Source organism: Bactrocera tryoni, chromosome 3 (assembly GCF_016617805.1).
Source record: "Bactrocera tryoni isolate S06 chromosome 3, CSIRO_BtryS06_freeze2, whole genome shotgun sequence".
NCBI lineage: Eukaryota > Metazoa > Arthropoda > Insecta > Diptera > Tephritidae > Bactrocera > Bactrocera tryoni.
In genome coordinates this window covers 32,727,519-32,754,020 of record NC_052501.1, presented here as the reverse complement: position 1 = coordinate 32,754,020, position 26,502 = coordinate 32,727,519, and the positions used below count along the sequence as shown (strand labels likewise).

Here is a 26,502-nt window from a genome sequence, read left to right as displayed (position 1 = left end):
GTATGTAAGTACAATTCTCCAGAGTCATATTGTTTAAGTGACACATATAAGTTTTACAAAGGTACTTACATACATATGTACATATATTTATAAGCCATCTATGCACAATGATACAATAAAACACATACCAAACGAACTCTAACTAAGAGCAAAAAGTTATTTTGACAAAGTTTTTTTTAATTTATTAAAAATATCTTGGCTCTTGACTATTTTTGTTTTTTGCAATCTTTAGAAATAAGATCCCATTCCCTGAGTAGTGCGTTTTTGGTATAAAGCAACTTTTTCATAACAACGCATCCTTGTTTTTATGTCATATTTTTTGTTTCCCCTTCACAACCATACAAATTGAACTTATTTTCATTGCTAAATAAAACTTTAACGCAAAAATATTACTCTGCATCAATATATTTTGGAGGAAAATAAACTAGTTTTTGTTTATTAATTGCATTAATAAAGGGTTTCTTCTTGGATACACGATTATGAAATCTACTATTTCTCAAAGACTTTCGTTCTGTTTCTGGATGCACTGAAGTATACGAGTTTTGCAAGGTTTTGGAAATTTCTACAGCCAAAATCGGAGATATTCCTCAATTTTTAACAAATGTGAATGTTTACCCGTGATTGTATACTTTTCGTTAGTTTATAGTTCCGAATTGTTATTTGAACGGATGACTTTGAACATTCTACGGCTGTTTTTGGACGACCTTCACGGAATTCGTCTTTGAGCGAGCGTCGGCCACGATTGAATTCGTTGTACCAGTTTTTCACAGTGCTATAGGATGGTGCTTCATAGCCATACAAAGATTTTAGTTCATCGATGCACTCTTGTCGTGATAATCCACGTCGAAAGTTGTGAAAAATGATCGCACGAAAATGTTCACGAGTTAATTCCATTTTTTGGCCGAGATGAATTTTTTATTTCCTTGTAAATAAAACAATTCACGATTAAATGACAAAACGTTCTGAGTGATGTTACGCCAAAAAATGTCAAACTTTCCAATGGAAATGTCAGATTGCACCTGGCAACACTTAGTGTTGCCTAGGCCAGAAATATATATAGCAGCTTCCGTACTAAGTCTTCCTTTCTCACTTAGAGAGTTTTTAGGTTTAAGACAACTTGCAACTAGTTGTTGTAATTCAACACTAATTTCTTTATTCATTTTTAATATATTTAAAGTATAAAACGCCTATTTACAAATAACAATACATTGTAAAGACGCTTGAGTCCGTTGATAATGAAGGTTGAATAAACCCTTTTGTATGTGTGTTTTGAAAACAACCTTTATAACAAAGTCTTTAACAATATAGACAAATTTACAAAAAAAATTGTCAAAATATCTTTTTTCTCTTAATTAGAGTTTGTTTGGCATGAATTTTGTTGTTCCATTGGGCAAAGATGGCTCAGAACTGTATTTTTCAAGGGGTATATAGACTTTACTGCGTGACTGAAAGCGTTTCACAAACTACGCCTCTTTTTAAATATTCTTATATGAGAGTTGAATTTGTGTGGTCTAATTTTGTTACTAACTTTATTTTCTGAATACTAACTTTTTAATATATATCTTGTTTTCTCTTAGTGCTCTCATATTGGAAGTAAAGAGAACGAAGTTAGAATAGCATTTCATTAATGCATTACAATACATTAACCTATCATTGCGTTTTAATGCATTAATGCATTAGAGAAATAATTCAATTGCTACAATTATCGTAACAAAAAACATATACATGTACATATGTACAATAACAAATAACAATACCCCTAGGCATATAGTATTAGCTTCCAACAAAGAACTTAATGATTATTCCAACGGAAATTTTGTGATTCCAGAATTTGAAAAAAACAAAGCTATTAAATGTAACTACTGACTTCTTGAATATACTTTCCACTAGTTATTTTTTAATTGCAATTCATCACAAATCAATTAAAATACACACATATGTATATACACATATGTATACTCGTATACAGTGAACAAAACTAAAACTTGACTTGCATTGACTTTGAAGGAATTTTACCTTTGAACTATTTCAGCTTTTAAACTGCAATTAAGATTAACAATATGACAATTTCAAATATTTTTTGTAGTAAAGCTTAACAATAAATCAATTTAATGTTATCGATTGCAAAAAATTAAACTCACCTTTGAGCAGCCAAAAAAAAACTTGTGCACTTACGTTGGTAGCACTTTAAACGCAGTTATCAAGATACCGTTATTCTTGTTTGGTATTATTTGAATATGGTCAAAATGTATTCTTTGGTATGCGGTATTATTTTATTTTCAAAACAGGCACATACTGTTGTTCAGTATATTATTGCTAAATAAAAAGGATTGGTGGAGTTAGAAGACTTGATGCTAGTAGAATACCCAAAAAACTGTGCATGAAGGTAAAGTTGTTCGGAGTGTCAAAGAGCACCTCAAAATATCCGCTGTCGCTAACGTCAACGAATTGGAGGAAGCTAACATTGCAAAATTTTAGAGCATTAACGCCACGAAACCAACCACGCTTGTCGAAGAGAAATATTGAGAAACGTTAGTCAGGCAATAAGGCAATGGCTTATAATATACTCAGTAAGGCTAACCTCTTTCCTGGTTGAAGAGATTCATGGACGTCGATAAGACAAATGGCTAAGTTTAGAATAAAGCAATGGCTGTTAGTCTTATCATGAATCCCCACAACCGGGAAGAGGCTAGCATTGCTGAGTATATTATACAAATGTTGTGGCACTATAAATATATATTTATTTTTTGAGCAAAAAATGTAAATTCCGTGTTCTCGACTTAAACTGTTTTGTCAATCAAGTGTTTTTAATTGTGTTAACTGAGAATGCAGCACGATTCGGTCACACCCGAGATTTTAATTTTTTACACGATGCTGAACTTAAATCACGAATATAATATATGATAGAATGCAATGATTTTTTTCATGGTTCTCCAAATGCTTATGTACATCTATAAAATTCAACTATGTGTATGCTGCTGGGCACGCCAGCCTTATTGTTTTCTATGCATCTTATCTCTAGGCGTTTTACTTCTGATTAGAAGTTTACTTCGCCCAATACAATTTTCAATTTTCTCGTAATAAAATTAAAAGTAAAATAATCATCTCAAAAATAATATTCCTTCATGGAGCAAGGGCGTAATATTACGACTTAAAATATCATATACTAAGTTTAAATTAAAATTATACCGATTTGGATAATAATCCAAAGTTATGATCTAATTGTAATTCTTAACGCAAGTGCTGAGTGTTTTCTAAGGCAGAAAGCACTTGCGTTCTCGTAGTCATTTACATCTTTTATTTTTATTGCCAAAGCGCTACAGCTGCTTTGAGCTTCGATTTTTGCAGTTCTTGGTTTCTTGGCAAGGTTTTCTCAGAACGTCTAACTGGGCACTCAATGAGTACAGTTTTATCTTTTACTTCTCAGTTTGGGTTTAATTTTGGTATCTTCTTCTTCTTAATTGGCGTAGACACCACTTACGCGATTATAGCCGAGTTAACAACAGCGCGTCAGTCGTTTCTTCTTTTCGCTACGTGGCGACAATTGGATATTCCAAGCGAAGCCAGGTCCTTCTCCACTTGGTCCTTCCAACGGAGTGTAGGTCTTCCTCTTCCTCTGCTTCCCCCGGCACCTTATTTCGTTTGCCATGGTCGTCATCAAAAGGGGGTCTCTCATCCGAGGCTTGTTGTTCCTTTTCATTGGGGGTGTTTTTTTACGTGGCGGGTCCCAAACCCAGCGCACAACCCTAGGTAGGGGATGTTTCGCCTTCTCACTTTAGCTCGCCTTCTAACGGATGTTCTTAGGCTACCCAGAGAATACTTGGCCAAAGACCGGAAGTTGTGAGGTGCTGGAGCCATGTGTAAAAGAATCGTTTCTGGCCACTACCAAGTGATTGGCGATCAGAGAACTTTCCTCACTTGCGTGAACTTCTACACATGACTCCATCCTTCAATGGTATCAGCTGACTCAAATTGAAACTTTCACGAACTTCATCGCAAAAGCGCGTTTTTAAATCTTGCATTACCGTGTCAATGAGTGGAATGTGCGCAGATACTCTGTGGAATTCTGCACAGCTTTGAGGTGGGTGATTGGTTGTTTCGATGACTCTGACGACAACATGTTCTGGGTTTTTTCACTTTAATATCTAATTCTTAGCCATCTTAAAAAAACTTTATTAAAGTGATGATTAGCATGCATTTTTCGTGTGTTCAGTCTTACAACCAATCTTGCTATGACGTTTGATGCTTTCCAAAGGTCGATTGATTCGTTTTGCAGAATTACACTAAGTGGCTGCGTCAGTGACAAAACATAACTGAAACAGAAAATGCCAGGAATAAACTCGAAGTTATAAAATTCATAAGAAATAAAAAATTTTCCCAAAAATAATCAAACTTCAACCATTAATATCTTTTAAACGGTTGGGTTTACGAAAAAATCATAATAGACCTTTTTTGTAGAGCATTCAATTTCCTACAAAATCCAAGGAACAAGATATTTTTTCAAGTAGTTGGAAGCGAGATATAAATTTTTCTATCTGATAATAAGAAAAAAAAAACTGTATGTGGGAGGACCTTCCCGTTACAATTAAAAACTCATATTTGGAGAGGCTTTCTTAGAGGTGTCTAAGAACCTATTTTTCCAAGTACGAAACGAAAAAAAAAAAATTTTTTTTTGAATCACTCTAATATACATATGTATGTATATACATATTACTATGATCAAATTGAAAGTATACTCGTAGAGTAGAGTCTAACGCACTGATCTGACCTCATTAGAACAATAAAAAGCAGGAAGAGTATATATACATATATAGCAATATTTGGTAGCTTCATTAACATTTTTGGAGTACCATTATCGTGTCCTGAAGACTTTTTTGAACTCAGCTCATTCATTTATTTAATTCCAAAAGTTGAGGTCTTAGGAAAGAAGAGCGACTCGTTAGCGGTATCGGACAAAATGAATAGCTTTTTCTGAATAGCGATTTTCTAGGTGGTTTTCGAAGCGAATTTTCATATAGCGAACTTCAATTGGAGCTGAATGAAAAGGCAGCGATTTATCTGACTTTCAATAATATGAGCATTATAAGTTCACAATAATACATAATCTTTGGCCATGGTACACACGAAATGCTACACTAAAATATTCATTGCAATGAAATTAGATATGTACTTGTACATATAAGTATATATTTGTATATCGTCACCTGAAATGCAAAATAACGTATCATCAAAAAATTCAAAATTGAGTGTCTTATTGATAACGATTCACTACTTCAAATTATATACATAATATTACATACTATGTCCAACATTTTCAGCTTCTGTGCTCAGATATAAACCAGTTTTAATCAATTTTAAACTTTTTTTTCACTCATGTTCCATTTTATTCCGTGTTTCATTCTTGCCACAGTAAATTTCCGAAAATGTTGTTACGATCTTTTGCATTTCAGGTGACGATATGTAATATTGTTTACGAGTAAAGGCGAAAACGCTATTGCCGGTACAAGAATCCGAGGGATTGTACTTTGATTTAATTTTGAAAATAATTGATACAAATATTTGTCAATAGAAAAAGTAATGAAATTTCGATTGGCATTTTACACGTCAGAGAAAATGTGACATACTTATTTTTATATATACATATATGTATATACATATATATAATTTTTATATATGTAAGTATGTACGTATAGAAGTTATACATATATGTATGTATGTACATTTATGGATCTCTAAATGTATTAAGTGAAAATTATATGAGCAATATCAGCTACTATGTGTATAAACCGTTATATAAACCCTCTGTACACATATAAATACACATACATATGTATGTAAGGGAGAATGCGTATATGTACGTATGTAAGCATGTAATTTGCACACGTACATACTTATGTATATACAATATACTTACATTAGAGAGATTACAAATATTGGCGTGTTACACGCAACGTACAAGGACATATAGAAATTTATACGAATATATCGAAATATATTTATATAGTAATTAGTTGACATACATATGTATGTATACACATTAATGGTATGTACATATATACCCATTTTATTTCCAAATTTATATACCCTGAATAGGATATTTTAAGTTTGTCATGAAGTTACCCAAAAGGAAACGTCTAAAGTTTTGCAAAAGTTATTTTCCCTCCAAGAAGTTTATCCTGTCGCCTCCAATATCGCGGCACTATATGATATAGCTGCCATACAAGCTGATCGATATAAATCAAACCGTTGACCGTTCATGTTTATCATATGTATGTACGTATAGTTAATGTAAGAAAAGCACCTGTGAAGGGTATTAAGGTTTGGGTGTAGGCGAAGTTAATAGGTTTTGCTTTATAGGGTAAGAACATAATATAATTCGCCCTCTGAAAAGTTTAATGTATGTATGTATCTCCTAAACTACAACAACAACGAAATTCGCCCAACACAAATACTACAAAAACTCCTACCGACAGTGTGAAAATGAATGAAATCGGATGAAAGCCCCGCTCACTACCCATATAACGGTACTGTTCAAAACTACTAAACGCGCGATATCCACTTATCAAGGCTTTATAGGAGCCGATGCAAAAATTGACGATGGGCGTGGCACCGCGCTAAATCCCATATCTCGGGACCCTACAGACCGATTTCCACAAAATTTCTTAGCCAAGGATTTATTGGAGCCGGTGCAAAAATTGGATGACCACCTTTTTGGTAAAATCCCATACCTCTAGACCCTACAGATCGATATCGATTTGGTACATGGCATTCTTTTCATATTCTTATTACGTTGTGAAAATGTGCGAAACCAAGCCTACTTCCCATTTAGCACAATTTTAAATACTATCACGTGATTCGTTCAGTTTCCAGTACACAAATCAAGAAGAAATTAATAATAATGCCTTTAGTGTATGCCATCTTATGACCAAAAATTATATATATACATACATATGTACATATGTAATACCTAGAATCAAGACCACTTGACGAACAATTCGGTCATTTTAGTAACAACTTGACCAATATTTCCAATTATTGAAGTGTAAAATATGTCTTTCTGTATATTTATAGAATATTACTCCTACTGCTATCATTAAAGTAATAAATGCTCTCCTAAGCAATCTAAAAATGCTTTCCAACAACAAACAATAAAGAGTAATTTAATGATCGAATATATTTTTAAATCACAGATCTTTTAATTTGTCTTTCTAGCTATTTAGCTATTAAGATTTTTCTGCCTGGAGAATTATAAGGAAAAAACAAATTCACAAAATGATTTTTAATGACGTTAATATGAAATTGAATGAAATGAAGCATTTCTCCATCACTTCACTTTCCTGTTCTCAGATCACAAAAGAATGCTCACTAGGAAGAAATTTTCGTCGAATGAAAAGGTGATCGCCGAAACTGAGAACTATTTTGAAGCAAAGGAAAACTCGTACTAAACAAATGGTATCGAAACGTTGGAAAGTCGCTATAATCAGTGTATCACCCTTGAAGGAAACTATGCTGAAAGGAAGAAGCGAAATTTGCCAAAAAAAATGCTTTTTAATATGGGGGGGATTTTTGGGATTTTTCAATTGACCTGTTATTTTATTTTCCCAAAGAATAACGTAAAATATCATATTAAATGCTATGAACTGAAAGACTAGAAAGAAAATATATTTGTGTAGGGATTGACATGTAGACAAGTAAGGAAGGGTTAAGTTCAGGTGCAACCGACTCTTGCAACTTACACAAATCAAAGCCAGGGGAATACTATTTTATGTTGTAAAACGTCAACCTGAGGATCGAAATCCAAGAAATGTAAATATACATACATATGTATATAACTCCTATACTGACAGACATTTACATTTACATTTATAAAAAATATACAATGGTTTTCGTTTTTCTAACAAACCTTATTTGTCTGTCAGTATAGGTATATGTATTATATGGAGGTTGAGGTAGTATGGATCCGATTTTATCTTTCTGCCCAATAGCACCTACTATTATCATGCCCCATAGGTAGGTAGGAGTGCAGCCCTATCGGGCTCAATTAGCACTTGATGTGCCCCATACTTAAAAAAACAATCATATAGAGTAAAGTCAACCGGATTTTCGAGAATCCTGATATTAAATATATAGGGGCTAAGTCAAGTTTTCGCACAAATTTATCTATTTAAAACACAAATGGACACTATTATAAGTAAAACACGCCCTCTTATTTATGTTGAGATAACTCACATATTGGCCGATATATACGCTACAAAGACACCGTGAATTTCGATTATCTTTATCAGGGGTGTTGTGGATAAGAATTGCTTAGCTGTCAGAATTGCAAATCAATTCTGATTTTCAATGGTGTCACAGAATCTGAATACATTAGGTATATGGGGAGCTAAGGGAAGTATTAATCCGATTCAACGCATTTTTGACATACAGACATACCATTGTCAGAGCAGTACTATCCCTGAATTTCAATTATATATGCACATATCTCAGGCATTGGCCGATACAAAAGTCAACTAAAGGTACCGGGGTACTAATATTCGGTACCCAGGGGCTTGAACACTTTGTATTGGATTTGAACAACTTTTGGTCATAAGGTGACATACATATGTACACTAGAGGCATTATTCGTGCAAAGTTTAATCCTGTTTTATTTATAAATATATATATATATATATATATATATATATATATATATATATATATACATAGATATATGTGTATATACTATATATAATAAGAGGTTTATGGCTATATACATATGCATACATATATTAACATACATACGCATGCATACATAGACTTCATATTATATCTAAAGAAGTCCCACATATTTATAATGCTTTTTATTGCGTTTTAGTATTTTAATCAAGCTCTCAGCTGTTTTTGAATTCGCAATTTAGTGCTATCCTAAAAGTTTTTTTCATTACCGGACGGTTGAACGAGTATTACTTACTCGATTTTCAAAAATACTCACGTAGCTCGGTAAACATACATATCAATAATTATATGGCAATGTTTTGTTTCAGTGAATGCATAGGAAATGTTCAGTAGGAAGTCTAGCTGTGGAGTGTTAATAAAAAATTATCGCATATAGAATAATAATAAATGCTTTTTAAACCGATTGCGCGTTGATTGTTAACTTCGTATAAAATATGCACACATATGACGTATGTACATATTATTTACGTATTTACAAATTTAGTATATACGGACTACCCGCACACAAAGACAGATTTATATACATATGTACATATGTACATATATGTATGTAAATCCATGCGCATGCGTCAGCTTGAAATTAATGTATGTATGTATGTATGTATGTATGTACATATGCATTAATTAAACGAACGTCAACAGGTAAATGAACTTAAACACGAGTATATCAGTTTAATAATTTTTGTTCCTATGGCATGGAAAAAAACTCCCACTGTTCTAAAAATCTATTACAAAAGTTATGGTTCTAATAACCTTTCGCCCTCAATATTTTTTCTATTCAAATTACTTCGAAATAAATCTATATTGAACTTTCAACAATATATGTAGATACTTTGAAACGATTTCTTTAATCTGAAATATTTCATTGTTATACCTTTCTATGTAGGTATATATGTATATATGTACACATTACATACATAAATAGATCATAAATATCTATATATATATATATTATATTATATTAATTTATTTCATTCGAACATAAACATACTTAAACCTACGTACATATGTACGTGCTTAAATCTACATACGCACTTATATAGGTTTACTTTTATTTTTACTACAAAAGAGTAAAAATTACTTATATAATCACCTAATATCTTTCATCGCATTGCAAATATAAATTTTTATCATCAATATATATATACATACATATAATATATAACACTTGCTTAACACACATACCCAGCGTCCGATGTAAAGTAATTGCAAACTACCGTACTTAGCAACTGGTAGGAACTGCAAGCGCTACTATTCGGTTGCCTGTTCTTTATTTAAGCAGGTTCATTTACATACATACATATGTGCTGTTCTTCTAGCAGGCATCAGAAATCTAATCAGTCCCATATTAGTTCAAAAAATGCACAAAAAAATTCCATGAAGGAAAATCATCGACGAAAGTCGCGAAGAGCTTTCTAAAATGCGTTCTTTTCGCGGAAAGAAAATTTTCTTTTAAAGAAAACACGCATGCGTCAGAGTACATAGTAGCGCACAGTTTGTTCCAATAACTACTCTGCAATGCTTGTCGAATCGAAGACCGCGACTGCGTTTGGTATAAGTCGGATGGATTACAATTACGGTATGTCTAGTTGCGTACTGGTCGATTTTATTACCAATTCGATATTGCAAGGTAAATTTGCATATCGCATAAGTATACAATATATTATGTGTACGTTATAATTGTATGTGAATAATAATTGTTCTCAGACCTTTGTGCTTCTAACCAAGGGGAAAATATTTAACTAGCCTTATCTGGCAATAATTCATACATTTCGGCAAGATAAATGTGTTGGAAAACAAAAAGTATATTGATAATGTACGATATACTGTTGTTTCTACAATATATACAATTCAGACGAATTGAGTTATAGCGAATATTATAGTATCTCCACAACCTTTTTTTTTAAAACATGGATAGTTCGTCAGTTATCTTCCAACATTAAGGTCTAGACTTGAAAGAAATTAAAAAAAAATCTAAATTTTTTTAAATTTTCAAAGCTTAACTATTCAAGAATATGTGTACAAGAGGATTTTTCAAAATTCAAATTATTTTCGGAGATATAGGCATTTTTCTGACCCGGCATCCAAACTGGTTCGGCCGGAACTAATCGAACAAAAGACTTTACGCGAAACTTTAAACGCGTCTCAAAACTAACTTTTTCGGAACGACACCCACGATTTCTCAGGTTCTACTGGACCGATTTACTTGAAATTTTTTTAGAGTCTTCCTTATAGGTTTGTCTATGGTTGGAACTAGCCCCATCCCCAAATTTTAATAATATTTTTTTTTTTTTGGTTTCAGATAACTAGCAGGATTGAAATCATGGGTATGGTCACGTGGAAATTTGTAGAGACCCCCCACTTCGTCAGCTCATAATTTTTGAAATTTTTTACTTTTTTTAGTTTTTAATTTTTTTCTGTTTTCTTCTAATATACCAGAATACCCCCTTAAAAACTTCAATATATAAGTATTTACATTTATAAAATTAATACCCAACATCATTTTCCAATTACTTTACCAACTTTGAATAATTACACTAAAATTCACGATTATGGAACAACGTAGAGAACACTGCAGTGCTCCAGTCGATGTAGTGTTGCCAAAACAAAAAATAAATAATAAGTACAATACAAAAATTACATTTTTGTAGGTAATTAATAGGCTCTGCTGTGACTAATCCACGACACTTAGTGTTTTAATGAATTGTATAATATGTTTTGTTCGTTAGAACGTGCCACTTTCATGTAACTAATTACTAATGCAGACTAGAAGTACTATAGTATAGGAGACAACTATTAAGAGAAAGTAAAATTTAGGCAAAATAATTACACAATAAGTTATTATCTCATAATAGATGGTATAATAATGAAAATTATTCTTACATGAATATTGAACAATTGCCTATGTTTTGAAATATAAATTTTTTTTATTTATGAATTGTTATGACTTTTAACATAAAACGTTAGAAAGTAGCTTATGTAAATCGGTTCAGCCGTTCTTGAATTATAAATATACACAGAAATAGCGAAATCGAGGGTAATTTTGCAAAACAGGCCGCCGTTAGGACCTTCTCCAGGACTAAAGGAATACGCGTGGAAATTTTCACGTCTTTTTGTGCTGTGGTTCATTTTTATATATAAGATATACAAATGATTCGAATATGTATGTACCAAAATGTTAAAATTGAAAATGTCCTTACCTTTCCAGATTTATCTATCACAATTCGGTTATCTGCCTGCATCAGCCCGTAATCCTGCAAACGGCGGTTTACTTGATGCAACCACATGGACTAAAGCTGTGCAAGATTTCCAGAGTTTTGCTGGCTTAAATGTAACCGGAGACTTGGATGGAGAAACTTTGGAGCTAATGTCATTGCCACGGTGTGGTGTTAGGGATAAGGTGGGATTTGGCACCGATAGTCGTTCCAAGCGATACGCTTTACAGGGAAGCAGGTGGCGTGTTAAGGCTTTGACATATAAGATTTCTAAATATCCTAAACGACTCAAACGTAACGATGTTGACGCCGAAATAGCACGTGCTTTCAGTGTATGGAGCGATTTCACAGATTTATCATTTACTCCGAAAGCTTCTGGACCAGTTCACATAGAAATTAAGTAAGCATTTTTACTAACGAATACAAACCGTTTTTAGTTGAATTTAATTCATATGTACATTATGTATATCATATATGTATGTATGTACATATATAAGTAGTTATACACCACGGTCATTGAATAACTTCAAATTTAAGTCAATAAGTAATATCTATTTTACAGATTCGTTGAAAGCGAACATGGGGATGGTGACGCATTTGATGGGGTCGGTGGTACCTTGGCACACGCATTCTTTCCTGTCTTTGGCGGTGATGCACATTTTGATGATGCTGAGTTATGGACAATTAGATCAAGTACTGGCACAAACCTTTTCCAAGTTGCAGCCCACGAATTTGGCCATTCATTGGGCTTGTCTCACTCAGATGTGCGTTCTGCTTTGATGGCACCGTTTTATCGTGGATTTGATCCCGTATTTAAACTTGACTCCGACGACGTTCTAGCTATTCAAGCTCTGTATGGTAAGAAAACTGTCGGAGTAGCTGATCGTGGTGGTTTCCCAAAAACTACCCAAAGGCCAGTGATTTCAGCACCGAAAGTTCCACGGGACGACCTCATTTGCAAAGATCCAAAAGTTGACACTTTATTTAATTCGGCCGATGGACAAACATATGCATTCAAAGGAAACAAATATTATAGGCTTACTGAAAACTCCATTGCGGACGGTTATCCCAAGCTTATATCGGATGGCTGGGCGGGTTTACCTGGTAAAAAAAAAATTAAAAAAATATAATGTAATATCCAAATACATTTGTGATTTTTTAAATAGGCGATATAGATGCAGCATTTACATACAAAAATGGCAAGACATACTTCTTCAAGGGTACCAAATATTGGCGTTACAATGGACGACAAATGGATGGTGATTATCCAAAAGAAATTAGTGAAGGATTTACAGGAATACCAGATCATTTGGATGCAGCTATGGTTTGGGGAGGTAATGGCAAAATTTACTTCTACAAGGGTAGTAAATTTTGGCGCTTCGACCCACTAAAGCGGCCGCCAGTTAAATCAAGTTATCCAAAACCCATCTCAAATTGGGAAGGCCTGCCAAATAATATTGATGCTGCATTGCAGTACACCAATGGCTATACATACTTTTTCAAGGGTGATAAATACTACAGATTCAACGACAGAACATTTTCGGTAATTTCTTTTTTTTGTTAGCTCATAGATTTAAGCTGATACATATTGAAAACTGAGCTAAATTAATTACACAAATTATCTTTATTGAATAGGTGGACGCGGCAAATCCGCCATTCCCTCGACCATCTGCCCACTGGTGGTTCGGATGCAAAAATGTGCCGTCATCAACAGGTAATATAATTGAAAATTCCTACGAACCATTTTTGCACTCGGCATACAACAATGATGAAAATGACGAATCACTACAATTCGAAGCAGGTGAGTGGAACCGACCGAGGAGCACATTGTGAGATTGAAAAATGCAATCAGCCGTTAAATATTTATATCGCAACTAATGTAAAGTTGTTAACTTCATAAGATCTCTTACCCGTTTTATAATTCATTTAATTAGGAATAATTTGAAATTTCTTTGAAATGTTACAAAAAGGATCAATATGGTATGTCACATCTCATCGAGTTATATAATATGTGTTTATATATGTATTGGTCTTAATTCATTACTTACTGTGTTGTTTTTTGTGTTACCTTTAATGTATAAGTGCTTACATGAAATAGACGAATCTGGATGTGTTAAAGTGTTCATTTGCGCTGTTATAAATTTATTCCAACTGATACTGGTTAAATGGAACAAAGCCTCATAATACCTTTTTCACAAACAATGCATGTTATATCATATAGTATCAAAATTGAATTTTTAAAATCACCGCAGAGTACCAATAAAATTTCATATACTATGCCCTATAACAACCACCTCTCATTCCTATCTCTCTCTAAGAACATACGAATATATGTAATAATAATATATAGTAAGTATGTGATCTAAAATTCTTTTTTTTTTCAATTGCGTGAAAACTATTATACTAAATGGAGACATAATTCTTAAAACAAAAATGTACGAAGTTCAAATGTATATGTGCTAATTCATTAAATCTTTCTAACAAGATAACATCAAAAATGCCTTAGTATATTAACAATGTGAAATATGATAAATAAATAATCATATGATCATTGCACCAGTAATCGTATGTAATCGACTCTAAATAATCAATCATTTTACAGCACGGCACTTTATGTAGCAAACAAATAATTCCTTTATTGAATTTTAACAATCATTGGCAATATTAGTAACTCAATTAGTTTGTGAATATTAATTTTATGCTCATCCTATTCTCATTTAACTTGTCGCTTAAACATAGTAGGGCTCTCATTGAATTTCTCATCCCGATGATTCAACATACCGTTAAGAAAACAATATAATACTTGATAACCTTAAAAATGTAGTACAAACATAAACGATGCTCACTTAAACCAACTGAATACAGAACTCACAAGTTTCTTCGGAAACGGTAACCTGGTCGGTTTCACTAATCTACAATTGGAGAATAGTGATTATATATATATAAATATAACACATATATTATAAACAAAATGCAAATCCTATAAGATAAAAAATAAGCAGTATTTAACAATGTAATTAACAAACGCACTTGATTTATCTGTCGCACGGGTATAAAAAGCTTATTTACTAATCAGGGAGCATAATATTAATTTTGCTGAAGCAAACTCATAACATATGTATGAAGTTTTGGAGCTTTTATTAACATAATGCTATTGTAACACTTCTTTTAAACATTTAGAATAATGCGTGAGGTTCCAGCCTAATATCAAACCAACAAATAGCAAAAAGAGACAACATACACCATATACATTACAGATTCATCAATGTCCATCTATCCGTCTGTCTGTATACACGCGTAGTAGTTCCCCAGTCTCGCTCTGAAATTTTGCACACGATCTTTCCTGCCAATTAAGCCGCTCACTTGTCGTAAACCCCCATATCGGACCACAATAGCATATATCTGCCATACAAACTGAACCATCAAGCTCTTTCAGAGAATACTTTTTTAACTAACGGTGAACCTTCACGAAACTCAGTATGGGCTATTGCTCAAGGCAGTCAACTAATATTGACGACATTTTCCAGATTGGACCACTATACCATGTAGCATCATGTAGCTATCATTAAAACTGAACGAACAAAATCAGGTTCTTCTATTGAAACTTTTTTATTTGTGAAGAGTAGTTACCTTTTTTATAATTTTTTTATACATTAAGCATTACAAAATTAGTACCTTCCTGATTGCAGAAATAAGCACATGTAAAGATATGTTCAATGGCGTTAAAAATGGTAGTTGAATAGTAGCCAAATATTACTTTTCATTTATCTGATATTCTAAATCCTCATGCGGAGTATACATATACATATATGTACATATATCTATGTATATAAAAGAAAGTCGTGTTAGGTACAACATTTATAACTCAAGAACGACTGAACGGCTGAACGATTTAGCTGAAAATTGGTGGGGAGGTAGCTTAGGACCAGGATAAGGACATAGTATACTCTTTATCTCTTTATGTTCAAATTCAATACAATTCATAAATACAAAAAATATATTTTAAATCATAAGCATTTGTTCAAAATTCATGTAAGAATCATTTGAAAATGATTGGTTCACCAAAAATGCAATATATTCTTAACTAACTATCATAATCTTAATAATAGAAATCATATAGATGGTATTAGTGGTACTAACTATGTATCAGCCACAGCAAAAAGTATACGTATGTATATAAAAATTGATTTTATTAAAATGTTGAGGTGCAAATAGTCATCCGGTATCATTTAAAACTTCGTAGTCATTGAAAAACGTGCATGGTTAAGCTAAACATGTTGCTATAAAAACGCTAAAATATACATACATACATACATATACAAATATGTACATACCAGAGAACTGCAACGAGTAATAAATTTTTGTTCATAATCGATTATTGATCTATCTAATTCTATCAGTTCGATTCATGTACACGAATCAAACCGGTTGTCTTCAAATAGAGAACAACTTTGAATCAGCGATCCGCTTATACATGATTTGTTTATGAACGTTCGCATTAGCATTGCCACACATGATTCAAATCAATCCAGCAGAAAATTTGCTGTACTCGTAGCTTCCACGCAGTTACACATTCGTTCGATTCAAGCAATCGTCGCAATGCTATGAACTGCCATGATACGATTTGAATCGAAGTCAGCCATACCGTTTACTCGATCGTGATTGCCGAATATCAGATTGTTCATGACGCTGGTCGGTACTCGAACTGTTCAACAATGTTGTCTATGATGAACTGAATTGATTTGATTGTCTTTTTGGCTGTTTGCTCTCATTTAATCATACTCGTTGCTGCTTTCTGGTACATACTATATGATACATATGTACGGCTTCAAAAAAGTGCAAATAGTATTTTCATAAGTTCAAAAAAATTACATCTTGCAATTAAATAACGGTTATTTAGTAATATCTTTTCTATATGCAAGTTTTTATTCATATTTTTATTTTATATAATTATTCGACTGTAATCGATTTCGGCATGTCCGTTTGCTTTATTGGGCAGTAGTAACTAATTGAAACTTAAACTAATTTGCTTAAAATAAATTGCATAACAAATGCTTGCTATTTTTATATTGTTAAGGTTATAATATCTATAAATGAATGCCGATTTTCACTGTTATTTTAGTCGTATTATATATATATATGTATATACATATATGCTTAGTATATGTATAGGTACATTCATAACTGTTTCCATCCTTGAGGTTGCAAATTGTCTATGCACTCCGCACTGTACTTCTGAGTAAATAACTTTGATCGGTTAGGCACCGCTTTATCTTGAGATAGTTTTTAAAAATGTATGACATCTAAAACACATTTTGTTGAATTTGGTTTATTTTGCAGGCATTAAAAAACGTGGCTGAACTCACAAATTCCTTTATTTCATACAAATATGTATGTAGTTACAAATATAGAATACCTAACTTAGAACACATTTGAAGGTAAAAAATCAAGGTTTAAGTAGTATATGCGAAATGTAGGCACGGATATACTTATTTGTTGCCAACAAACAATGTATGCATCAATTCGTGTATACAAAAGCAACCAGATGTGTTGATGGTTGAGTATGGTGAATCGGCGTGCGTATGTCTTAGGCTATCATCTCTCATCAATGCAGATATGTATGTAGCTGCGAGTAGTTTTAAAAGAATTAGACGTGTTTTTACAAATAGCTTAATTAATTCAGTAGCAACTATAAGTATTTACATGCACTAATATGTTTGTTTAGAAAATTATTATAGTACGAGTAGTATTTATACAAATTCGTAGTGAGTAGTTTAGAGGGATACTGCAGCTGAATGTTTGTAGTTATATCCATAAATGTATTTTTTTATGCACACTATCGAAGTAAATATGTATAAATTTTTATTTAAATAATTCTTACATTTCTTTTTTGCCACGATCACATACAAACATATATTTGCGACGAAAAAATTGCCACTGTTGTGAACTGTGAAATTTTTAAATATTTTTACAAATGAAAGATGAGAATCCTGGCAGAGGGAATATCCCTGGTTGGATGTGGAACATAGCGAATTCCTTCTTTTAATTGTGTCATAAATATTTCTTAGTTGTATCCAACGATAACTTTTTAAACATAAAAATAGTGGAATAGTGGAAAACTAAAGAGACAACGTAAAAGTTAAATAAAATAGTGTAAGAATAATAAGGGTCTTAGAACAATATTGCTTGTAAATTTGTTAGTTAATTTTTGTGTGCAAAGCAACTAAAGTTGCTAATTATCATCTATACCGTGTAAAATCGTGGAACTAGGCAGACAATCCAGCACATCGCTATTATCATCCAGCTTCCTCATTCATCAAAACATTACATATCGCTTGTCTTCGTCAAACTACTTATGTCCAGCTCATGGAGGTTGTGCGTCCTGCAGCAGTAGCAACAGTTGACGCTGCACTATTACGAGTAAAATTAATGCCAAGAAAGAGAAAACTAGCGCTTACTTCTGTGGTCGCACCGTCTCCATGCCGTATTTCCTGCTTACATGCGACGAGTATTAATATGACAAGATTGCTTGCTAAGCCACAACACCACACGTACGTGAGAGTTATTATTTATTGTCGATTGCTAGTACATTTAAGCATAATTAAGTAGAAACTTTCTTTTTCATATTTATTGATTTCGTAGCTAAGAAAAACTTGTCATTAAGAGATTTTTCAGTTAAATATTATTGGATTATTATGTGTAATAATTTCTTATCAAAAGCTTACACGCGATGTTTAGAGCATTCCTGATAAATCCAAAATTATGTGCCCAAACAAATTTCTGCCAAAACCATTGTCCTAACTCTGGCATGAACGAGCTTTACACAAGATTCTTCAGTGGAATCGAATACAATAATTAAATCTCTTAATGAATTTATGTGTATATGCTTTTGTTATATACATACATACGTATATGTAAATGTACTATATTACTATATAAATATTTATATATTTCAGCCAATATTATTTATAATGCTAATATTTGTTATATTATAATATAAAGCGCCACATCTCCTGAGCATTAAATTAATACATCTAATTTATTTCAATACTTGGGGATTATTTACATATGTAGGAGATTAACAGATGTTCATTACCTTGTACAGCAATATAACGATGAAAATTAATCCTTGGTCATTTTACTAATATTCATTCAAAATCATGATTAATACAAAGTGCAAAAAGGATGCATGAAATCGTCATTATTTAAAATTGATCTTTTCTAGCAGAGAAATTTTGAAACATCCATGAAATATATTTGCAAAAACTTTGGGATAAATATATAATTCTTCGTTGATCTTTCAAATTAAATTTTCACGAATAATCGAGCGCTCATTTAAATATTATTATTAATTTTATTTTTTAAAAAATCATAATAAGAACCCACGTAAAAAGATACATTTAAATACCAGAAACACAGATAAACAAAATCAATTTAGGGCTTTCTACTTTAAAATTTTTCCCTCTTGTCTGCTATGCTTTTTTTCTCATAATAAGTAGGTATGTATGTACATATATTCTTTAAAAAGTTATGTTTATAAATACTTTGATTTTTCAAAACGCAGTAGGCCTTACGCACTTGCACGAATTCAACGAACTCTTCTTTAACTTCAATACCAAAGAAAGACTTTAATTTTACGTTATTTTCATTCGCTTACAAATTCAAATAATAATATATTTTTTCTTGAAGGTTATCCTTTCGTTTTAAAAACGCTACTTTTACATTGTTCAAGATCGATTTCACTCTACAAAGATAATACCTCCGTATTATGCTTAATGTATATGATTATCAACTTGTAGGTGACAAAATACGCGTTTTTCGTTTTTTTTTTTTTTTTGAAGAGCCAAATAAAAATAATTTATAATCTTATTCATTCGATCATTACCTGTCCATGTATATGTAGGTATTCAAATCGATCGTTTGGGAGCAATATTCCTCACCTGCTCTGAAAACAGCGATGCCGTTTGAATATCTCCAACCGTTTACGCCAATTTTTGATGACCCGGTGCAGCACTTTGGCTGGAGTTTCGGCTATAGTACGCTGAATGTTGCTTCGAGCTCCTCGAGCGTTGCTGGTCGATTGGCGTAAACCTTTGATTTAACATACCCCCAGAGATAATAATCTAATCTAGTCAAATCGCTTGACCTTGGCGGCCATTCGAGTGGGTAATTTCTCGAAATTAACGAGTCGCCAAACTTTGCACTCAACAGTCGTGAAATAAGAGTCACAGAGTCTCGATTTCATCAAATTTCGAAAGAAATAAGACGTGATGATGCCGCCATACCACAATCCCCAACAAACGGTTAATTTTGGGAGATGCAATTGCTTTTCCTGAACTTGAATGTATCCCCGTATTGACGGTCATATCTCCCAGAAAAATACCGATTTCCAAACTCCTAAATTAAAGACTACTTCAAAAAAATAGGAATGCAATAATTTCAAGCACTATGTTTATTTCTTTATAAAATAATATTGTAATGTTAAAGACAAGTCTACAAATACCTTCAACATTATTTGAATGTATTAATAGACATAATATAGCAAACTATTATTTATTTTTATTTTAGTCCATTGTGAAAAACAAACACAGACTCCCGAAGTCTGTTCTATGCCAAAGTTCCTAAGTAAGGAATGACTTTTTAAAGCAATAAATAATAATTTTTATATTTCATGGGGGAAAAGTTCTATCCCGTTATGCATACTTTAATTTAATATACAATAGTATAGAAAATATTCATGTTAATCTACAAAAAAGTTAATAGAGTATAATAATAAATATATAATATAATTATATACATTTCACAAACAGGAAATGACGATCATCAAGCTCATGACGAGTCTCCGGAAGCCGATGTTTCGAGACAAAGCAATTCTGCGAACAAATATTATACATCACACAACTGGAGTATGTTCTTGGCGACGTCTTTGATGGTGCTTATTTATAATTTTAAAAGTAGATAAAAATCACGCAGACTAAAGAAATGGATATTAACATACATAATATAACGCCAAATATATGAGCAGAGAAATTGTATACTCACCTCCTTCGAGTTCAATAAATGACCGCACCTCCTCCCTCCTTAAGTGTTTGAAACTTATGTACACGAAAATTAGCTTTAAAGAAATGTATAAATAACTGTAATTACGTACATATGTACTTAGATCATAATTATACCTATAAGCTCATTTCTTAGTTTTAGCAATTCAAACAAATTGTGACATTTTATCTAACTTAGTTTAGCCGATAAACTTTAGTTTTCCAAGTAAAAGCATTTGTGGTAATGGGGCAGAAGAATGACCCAATAGTTCTAAAATATGTGAAAAGTGCAAAAACATCATTGTTGAAAATTCCGAATTTTGCAAGTCGAGTTCTAAACAAATCAAAATAGATCATCTCTAGTGAGTTTTTAATACAAAGTCGACAAAGGTATATTTTTGAAACCAAATTTACCCTTTTTTATTAGGTTTCAAATATTTTTTACTTAATATATTAAACCATCTAAAGTGCTCTCTTAAGAATTTCTCTTAACCGAGTACAGTTTTCGTGCCTAGGCGGCCCAGAAATGTTCACATGTACATAATTAAATATTGTATTTCATCATAACATAAGTAAAAGTATTTAATTTTGTTAATATGCAATTTTCTGCCTTAAACCCATTGTAAAGCAAATTGTAACTTTCAATAATATTTTTTATAAATAAGAAATTTATGTAAGTTGGGAATTATAATAACAATTTTATTATTATTTCCTAGTTTTTGTACATTTTATTGTGTGAGTGATGTTTCCAAACCACGGAATTAATATTTAACTCCAGATATCGAAGTCATGATAGGTTTGTTCAAATGTTTGTATATACTTTTGTAAATAAGCTCAAATGGAATTTTCGCAAAATACATACTTACATTAAAATTCAACTGTTTTATTTTACTTACATACATATGTATATTTTCATTTCGGGGTAAAGCAACAACTATTCGAACGTGCCTCGGAAAAAGAAGTAGGTGCCCCTCATAACTTTTTGCTGGATCATCTCCTTCTTTATTGGCGTCAACACGTTTATATCCGAGTTTACAACGGCGCGCCAGTCGTTCTTCCATTCCGCGGCTGTGTTCTACTTTTCATTGAACTTCTACACAGTCCTCCTGTTGCTGGATCATCGGAAACCAAAAAACATGATTTATTCATCAGATAATGGCTTTCTCAGATATCGCTGAGAGCGTATTTCGAATTTCCAACTTTTAATTTTTTTAGATCACTTTGAAGGCGAAAAAATAGCTAATTTGTAATTGTGGAATAAAAATTAGCGAATTTGAAAATAGCTCTTCGGTGAAGTAGCTTTAAAGTTATGAGAGCACCGACTTTGAAAACGCCAATTATGGAAAAAACGCTTCTAAAAAATCTGATGCAAAACGATTATAAGATATCATATAAAAATTATAGTAATTTCGTCAATTTTGCTTCAAACGACTTGAAATTTTAACACAATATTCTTGAAATATTCGGTTAAAAAAATACAACATAAAAATAATTAAAAAACGTACACTCCTTTTAATTAAATTACATATGTACGTGATCACCGTGAAGATCAACGAAAAAAAAAGAGAAATTGGCCACACCTTGTTGATGTCGAAAACGGCCAGACCAATTCCTTCATTTTCAGCACTAAACAAAACTTATTAAAGCACGGCGGCGGTCTAGAATTTGTACCACTTTTTCTTCATAACTTACGCACAGGTGAATCATTTTTTGGACCGCAAGCATTTTCATTTATTCCAAGTGACTCACAGGTTTAAAATGCGTACCAAATAATATTATACTATAGTGGATAATGGTGCGATCATATCAGATGTTCAGGTGTAGTTTCTCTGTTTCTACCTGTTTTGTCGTTATTTTCACGTCAATCTTCAGAAAGGTTGTGCATGTAAATGGAATACGGTGTGAAAAAGTGCAGAAAATACATATATTTCTAATAATATATTGATGAACAATTAATTATTTTCTTTGTAGAATACCGCTACGGTAAGTATTTATTAATTTTAAAAATTATGTGGAAGTGCTACACTTATGAGTAGTAATTTTTGTAGTGGTATTTTTAAACCACGGCGAGTTTTGTACTGAAAAATATTTTATTTATTTTCTGAAGAGATAATATGGACAAGCGACGAAAAAACCTGAATGATGAGGAAACCATAAATTTTTATAACGAATTCTAAGGATTAAGATTTGATCGTGCTGAAGTCCGATTTAGAATCAATCTTATATTTTGTATAACTTAACGGTACAACCCTCCCTAAAGCTTAAAAAATTTCAGCTTAAAATAATTGAAGGGTTCCTGTTCACATGACTTATGAGCTTTCCACAACATCCCACATCCGACATCATAACACATCACATCACCTCACATCACAACACATCATCACACAACAGTTCACAACACACACCACTGCACACACACGCATCATACACAGCACCTAATACCGCTCATCATACAACACAACAACCACACGATCATCAACGAATCGACTCTAGTATTCACCACCCAAACTATTAAAAGAGATAGATCCGAACGGGCTCTTCCTCATTCGATTCCATCCATGAACCAGAAGGTTTGATATCTCTTTCGCTTCTTACAGTGAACCAAGAGGTTCAATCGTTATACCCGAGTCTATCGTGTCGCCAACAAGGAGTCGTAGTCCATCTGCCCATAACCATAAGGATACGGATAAGTATTTTCGCGCGCTGTGTGTGTGTGACTCACCAGAAATAAATTTTTTTTAAAGAATAATAAGTTCTATCACATCCAAATTGTTTTCAAACAAGAAAATTTCAAGAATTGTTATTATACTGAATAACTAGCTGAACCCGCAGCCGTTGTCCTGCGTGAAATTATGTGTTTTGAAATGAATTTGTATTGTGTTGAAAATCATTCATTTGCGATTTTTCTACTTTTTTTTCAATGTAGCGCAGCTTGATAAACAACGTTTTGTGGTTTCTGTTCTGGTGCGTAAATGTACAGAGACGATGGTTTTCCAACTCAAACTCAAAACATAGCATTTCCAGATTTATGCCACACTCTTCTAGCGACTATCCTTGTGTCCTGTTGGTTGTCATATCAAATGCAATTTTCACTGAAAGCGGAATACGTTTGAACTGAAATGGCAAATCATTGGAACTCAAAGGAATTCGTAGAATCAAGCATTCTGCCCCCTTGTATTCAATAACTGCGTCACAATCAGTCGGGTTAAATTACACAGTCTCGGCGCATGCAGATTGCGAAACATAATAATGACAGATCCAACTTTAAAACGCAAATGATGCTGCGGCATCCAAACCTATCCAAAGAATTTAGAAATTAAACTGGATAATTCACGGCTTCGTTTTCATTGTCAATACGATAGATCGATTTGTATGAGCGCAAACCCCCCGAATTTAACTTTGAATCTTGCAGTTTAAGTCATTAACAGCGGTATTTTAAGCAGCTAAAATTGTTCGTGCGCTCAAGTAATGGCAGTTACGATAATTTGGCCAATGTTCGGATAAACATTCGTGATAAGTTCGTCTTTCGTTGAAGTGAATTGACAAAAGGCAGGTGAATTGATATCAAACCACTGGAAATATCAACCGAAATTTTCCCATTTCCAATTCTTTCGAATACAATGTAAAATGTCATCAGCAATATCATTTTTTTTTTGTATCCAATAATTGACGCTAATTTGAAGGCTGATATGTCAAAAGATCTTCGCGAAAAGTATGCGACCTTCAGTGGCATATGAAGTAGCTATCGAATTGTCAATCGTTTGTGATTATCATGTTCCAGCAATTGCAATTGCTGGCATGCTTCTCAAAAAGTTGCACACACTTTACCATACACAATACGCAATGACTTAAATGAATTTGAACCGCGAGATGCACAACAGTCGGAAAACTTTCATGTATTCCAAAAGTAAATATCCCAAAAAGCGTGCAGTTCACATGTCGACCCATTTGATACTTGCTGATCTCATCTCATTCAAGGCCAATAATCGCCATGTTGCTTTCTTTGGTGTCGTATTTGCAAACGTATTTGATCGATTTCACCAAACTGCAATACTCAACATTGATATGAGTTTTGAATGTGAATTAGACCATAATGGCTAGTATGGTACGCTCCATGTGTTGTCAACTTAAATATTCACGCCTCTAAATTGAATGCTAAATGTTTTGCCATTGTCGTCTTGTGAGCGACGCCGATAGAGTAAATATCCATCATCCATCATCAGTTCACGTGGATAATGTTTCGTGCATTTATTGCCAGACATACAAACTGAAGTGGGATTGTGTGGTCCGCAAGGTTTATGAACCATATTGGTTTTCACCACTTCTTTTAATTTTGGATCAATCTCTGCATCAGGAATTTCCGCAGAAATGATTTCATCAATTTGATCTAGTGTAACCACCATCCACCATCCAAAGAAGAATGTGTGCGGCAAACCTCTTTTTGCAACTCAACAGAGTACATCCAACATCTAACAGTCGTGCTGTAACATCGTGACGATCGCTTTGCTGTTTGACGGCCATCCATAATTCCCCACGTATGTCATCACATCCTGGGAGTACTCGTTCATGTGTCTTGGGCTGCCATACATTGATGGCAAAAATAACGCCGGCCGATATTAGGGCGACCTCTTCGCAATTGAACACTTTGTGTGAAACACACGTAAAATTTTCACTGAGTAATTTTCAATAATTTTTCTTTTGAATAGCCGGAATAAAAAAGCTTCTTCTCTTCTTAATTGGCGTAGACACCGCTTACGCGATTATAGCGGAGTTAACAACAGCGCGCCAGTCGTTTCTTCTTTTCGCTAGGTGGCGCCAATTGGATATTCCAAGCGAAGCCAGGTCTTTCTCTACTTGATCCTTCCAACGGAGTGGAGGTCTTCCTCTTCCCCCGTCGGGTACTGCGTCGAATACTTTCAGAGCTGGAGTGTTTTCATCCATCCGGACAACATGACCTAGCCAGCGTAGCCGCTGCCTTTTAATTCGCTGAACTATGTCAATGTCGTCGTATATCTCGTACAGCTCATCGTTCCATCGAATGCGATATTCGCCGTGCCAATTTTTCTCTCGAAAACTCGTAACGTCGACTCATCGGTTGCTGTCATCGCCCAAGCCTCTGCACCATATAGCAGGACGGGAATTATGAGCGACTTATAGAGTTTAGCTTTTGTTCGTCGAGAGAGGACTTTACTTTTCAATTGCCTACTCAGTCCGAAGTAGCACCTGTTGGCAAGAGCAATCCAGCGTTGGATTTCCAGGCTGACATTGTTGGTGGTGTTAATGCTAGTTCCTAAATAGACGAAATTATCTAAAACTTCAAAGTTATGACTGTCAACAGTGACGTGAGAGCCAAGTCGCGAGTCCGACGACTGTTTGTTTGATGACAGGAGATATTTCGTTTTGCCCTCGTTCACTGCCAGACCCATTTTCTGTGCTTCCTTGTCCCGCCTGGAGAAAGCAGAACTAACGGCGCGGGTGTTGAGGCCGATGATATCAATATCGTCGGCATACGCCAGCAGCTGTACACTCTTATA

General features: G+C 33.4%; 2 protein-coding genes across 13 annotated transcripts in view; both read left to right on the top strand.

Annotated features, from left to right (window-relative positions):
* Positions 1-21,846, top strand: part of LOC120771967 (matrix metalloproteinase-14) — a 53,274-nt gene extending 31,428 nt beyond the window's left edge. For 5 of the 10 annotated variants that reach the window (XM_040100306.1, XM_040100304.1, XM_040100305.1 and 2 more), the window contains exons 3-7: positions 11,924-12,330; positions 12,493-13,034; positions 13,097-13,473; positions 13,566-13,731; positions 20,741-21,846. In XM_040100306.1, coding sequence (XP_039956240.1) covers positions 11,924-12,330; positions 12,493-13,034; positions 13,097-13,473; positions 13,566-13,731; positions 20,741-20,892 — 1,644 coding nt within the window. In that variant the 3' untranslated portion in view covers positions 20,893-21,846. Of the gene's footprint in view, positions 1-11,923; positions 12,331-12,492; positions 13,035-13,096; positions 13,474-13,565; positions 13,732-17,270; positions 17,891-17,911; positions 18,482-20,740 lie in introns of those variants that run through there. The other 5 variants (XR_005705018.1, XR_005705017.1, XM_040100308.1 and 2 more) reach the window with 5 other exon arrangements.
* LOC120771970 (putative sodium-coupled neutral amino acid transporter 11) overlaps positions 1-26,502 on the top strand; it is a 550,765-nt gene that overhangs the window by 300,504 nt on the left and 223,759 nt on the right. The window lies entirely within an intron of this gene.